The following is a 4,402-nucleotide window of genomic DNA, read 5'->3' on the forward strand; positions in this document are numbered from 1 at the left end:
ATCCGAACCAACCTCCAAACCCAAAACCTAGATCTAATTTTTGTGTGAAAGATGAGTTCAAGTCCAAACATGGTTCCTATAGTTGTTTACTACAATGGGAGGCATTTTGAAGGTCCGAACGGTGTCCGATTTGAAGGAAAAACAAAAACGATGAAAATCAAAGTGGGCACTACATGCAATGAACTGAAGGAGAGAATTCTTCAAAAAATGGGGTCAGAAGGCATACATTCCATCCACCGCATGATAGCCAGGTTAGAGACTGTAGTGGATATGGATACAATATACTACATTGGAAACGATATAAATGATGATGAAGATGTGGAGTTCGTAACAGATGCGTTTGTTGAATGGAAAGTATTAAAATATATTGAGATATATGTTGAAGTTGATGTTGGACAATCTTCATCTTTACCGGTGCATACAACCACTACTGCACACTGTACCGGTCAAGAAGATACAGTTGTACGATCTTCTGCACCTCCTCAGGTAGCATGGGATGAGGATGAAGAGGATGAAGACGAGGACTATGTGGACAGCGAAGATGAGGGAGAACCTGAAAGTGCTATTCCAGAAGGTGATTCGTCAGACACTGACGTGGACGGTAATTTTGAGGCTGACATGAGCGCCGTAAGTCTCGGTACCCCAGCCTTGTCACCACTTCATGTCGACCCAGTCAGTAGTGGTAAGTTATTAAATTTGAATATTTGCTTTAGACAATTTATTATTTGTGGTAAGTTATTAAATTTGACATGATCTTTAGATGCAGGGTCTGAGGAGCCATTCTGGAATGAAAGCCAACATTATTCATTCATTAACTGGGCGCACCCTAATGACGAGTTGGAGATCCTATATGGCGATGATGACTTGCACGGAGGTTGGAAGTTAGGAGATCCGTTATTTGTGCAACAAGAATTTGGGTCCAAACCAGAATTGCAACATGCTGTGAAGATACATTGTATGAAGGGGCGCAGGACAGCCATAGTTGAAAAAAGCGACGAGTCAAGATTTGTTATGAAGTGTAAAAACCATGCTGACGGTTGTCCCTGGTATATGAGGGCAATTAAGCCGAAGAAGGGAGCTAACTGGGTGGTCCGTAAATGGGGTCAAGGTCACACATGCCTAAATCAAGGCCTAGCACAGGATCATAGACAGTTGGATTCAAATGTCATTTGTGCGGCTATAATGAGTATGTATTCCACTGTTTATTTAATGATTCAGATTAATTGAGAATATGGTAAAGTTAATTTTTTTTTCCAGATATGTTAAAGGAAGATCCATCCACAAGACCAGCTCTGATACAGGAGAGGATACAGGGAACATATGGATACAACATAACGTACAGGAAGGCCTGGAAGGCAAAAATGAAGGCCATCGTTAAGTTGTTTGGTGACTGGGAGAAATCGTACGCATTCTTGCCAAATTGGCTGAAGTATATGACGGAGGTGAATGTGGGTTCTGTGTTCAAACTTGATACAAATCAATGTTTTGATGAACGTCGGGTTTATACAGACAGGGCCGTATTTCAAAGGGTTTTTTGGACATTTCACCAATGCATTGAAGCATTCAAACACTGCAAGCCTATAATTCAAATTGACGGCACTCATCTGTATGGGAAGTACAGAGGTACTCTATTGATTGCAACATCTCAGGATGGAGATGGATTTCTGCTCCCTATTGCCTTTGCTGTTGTTCCTCCAGGTGAGTAAATAATTTTGCTTTGGGGTATGTGAAAGCATGTGACCCTTCTTTGCCACTTCATACTGTAAATAATTTCTGAGCTCATCCCTATTGACTTTGTTGTTGTTCCTCCAGGTGAGAGGTTGGATGATTGGTCCTGGTTTCTTAGCCTTTTACGTTTTCATGTCACACATAGGCATGGTATTTGTCTAATATCCGATCGTCATCGAAGCATCATAAGGGCGGTGAAAGACCACGGAGGGTGGCAGCCTCCATATGCTTATCATGTATTTTGTCTACGTCACATCGGAAGCAACTTCAATACCCGTTTTAGGAATGTGGAATTGAAGAAAACGTTGATGAAATTAGGTAATGTACGGTATAATTACTCACATTTTCAACCATTTGAAGAAAACGTTGATGAAATTCACTAACCAATGCATATGTCATGGTTTTTTGCAGGGTACACATGTTCAAAGATAAATTTCGACATTAGGTACAAGGAATTTATCGAGAACAATCCTGAAGTTGCTTCATGGTTGGATGCGATTCCGAAAGAGCAATGGTGCAGGTCGTATGATGAGACAGGACGTAGGTTTGGTCATATGACAACTAACCTATCTGAGTGTGTGAATAAGGTGCTTCGTGGAGCACGAAATCTGCCTATATCTGCATTGGTCAAGATGACATTCAGTAGACTCGTTGAGTATTTCGTCAAGAGACGTGAAGGGATTGAAAAAGATATCTCACAAGGTTGGATAATTTCAAAGAAGGTTGAGGCAGCGTTGCAAAAAAATGATGAATTGGCTGGCACTTATCGTGTGAGGATATATGATAGTGACCTGTTATTGTTTGAGGTTGAGGATGCCTACAATCAATCTACACACGAGGTCGGTGACATCATGAGAGTGGACTTAATCAATCGTACATGTCAGTGTGGTAGGTTTACAGCAAGGAGGTATCCCTGCAGTCATGTATTAGCAGTTTGCAAGGTAGCCAAGCTAAACCATTATGATTATGTGGATCATGTTTTCAAAATTCCAACCATTGCTAAAGTATATGCTGCACACTGGTTTCCTATTGGCAATGAATTGTTGATTCCATCCGTTGTTGGGCCTACTGTAATTCCGGATGCTCAGTTGGTACGTGCAAAAGGAAGACCAAAGTCTTCAAGGATTCAGAATGAGATGGATTGGGTTGAGTCTCAACCCTCTAGCAGTCAGAGCAGATGTAAGCATTGCAAGCAAGTTGGACATAACATTCGTACATGTCCATTGAGACTAAGACAAGCATGATTACGTATTGTTTTTGTGTAGTACTTTGTTTTGTAATGACAATCACTTTACGTATTGTTTTGTTTCCTTGTACCCTAAACTTTATCTTGTATTAGTTATGTATTGTGTTGTTGAAATGTATTGTTGAACTGTATTCTTGTGTTGTTGAAATGTATTGTTGAAATGTATCCGTTAAGTTTAGCGAGTCACTCGTTCCGTATTGTGCAATCCGAATGTCTACCATACCCCAGCACCTGCTGCTGCATCTGCAACTGGTCTACCCGGGTAAGTCGTAATGATATACCCGAGTACATACTTACCCTGGTAGACTATTCGTGGTACCCGGGTAGACCAGTTGCAGATGCTGTTGCAGATGCTGTTTTGGCAATTTTTGTTGCATTTTGGTAATTGTTGTGCAATACCTACATACGGTATGAAGTCAAAGTTGAAAATGAATAATAAACTATTGATTTCCAAATTAATTATGACAATATTAATGCAAGTCCCATACTAATGCATCAAGTCTGAACGTGCGCAAAACGTGAACATCCGCCATCCATCAAAGTTGTACCAAAATGACTACATTACATCAAACTATGAAACCCTATGGACACACTAATCCGATGTCCTCCCCATTCTCTTCATGATTGTGTGTCATCCCCATTGTCATCCTCCTCCTCCTCCTCCTCCTCCTGTGGGCACCCTCGCCAATTAAACCCTCCAAGCGTGAAACCCTTGTGTCCAACCGTGCAACCCTTGTGTCCATCTGGTTTCGCCACTTGCTCGTGCTCTGTCTATATCCTCTAAAGTCAGTAGTCAGATCATATAAGGATGCCATGACATGATCAAGTGTCCATCCACCCTCAGGAGGAGCTGGTGGTCGCCGACTGCGGGTGGGACGTGTCGGTCTGACATCAACCTCAGCAACGCCATCATCATCGTCATCATCATCAAGGCCTACATCATAAACCATGAAAAACAAACTTCAATACCACATTAAAAATTAAACAACACAAAATTGCATAAACTCATAAAGACCAACACATCACCTGCAGGTGCATCCTCCATCTCAGCATCGTGGTGGAATGGGATCTCAGGTGGTTCTGGTGCCTTCTTCCACGTCCAGATACCCGCTCTGTTCGGTAGGATCCCACACTGCTTCAGGAGCCTCTCACCAAATATAGCATTCCAGCCTCTGGCGGTCTTCAAGGTCTCTGTTGCCATAGGCACTCCAAATCTATGCAGAATCTTCTGCACCAGAAATGCAAAAGGAAATTCAGCCTTCTTTGACTTGGCTGCCTTCCACATCAGTATGCATATGTAATGCCTCCAGTTCACCTGCTGACTGTGAAGGAGGGCCCACAGGATGACAAAGTCCCCTTCCAGCACCTTTGAGTGATTATGCGGGCGCTGGAAAATAATATGTGTCACCACATAATGGAGTGCGAACG

General features: G+C 42.2%; 1 protein-coding gene across 1 annotated transcript; it reads left to right on the plus strand.

The window, feature by feature from the left end:
• Positions 1 to 395: 395 nt before the first annotated feature.
• Positions 396 to 2,669, plus strand: LOC133283984 (uncharacterized; the record flags this gene model as incomplete). Its single annotated transcript, XM_061480920.1, has 5 exons — positions 396 to 682; positions 761 to 1,186; positions 1,258 to 1,698; positions 1,813 to 2,046; positions 2,140 to 2,669. Coding segments are annotated over exons 1-5 (1,695 nt in total), but the record flags the coding sequence as incomplete, so codon positions are not given.
• Positions 2,670 to 4,402: the final 1,733 nt, after the last annotated feature.

The sequence above is a fragment of the Gastrolobium bilobum genome, unplaced genomic scaffold (assembly GCF_033153095.1).
Source record: "Gastrolobium bilobum isolate Gb01-03AN ecotype WA unplaced genomic scaffold, APGP_CSIRO_Gbil_v1 utg79970, whole genome shotgun sequence".
Classification (NCBI taxonomy): Eukaryota; Viridiplantae; Streptophyta; class Magnoliopsida; order Fabales; family Fabaceae; genus Gastrolobium; species Gastrolobium bilobum.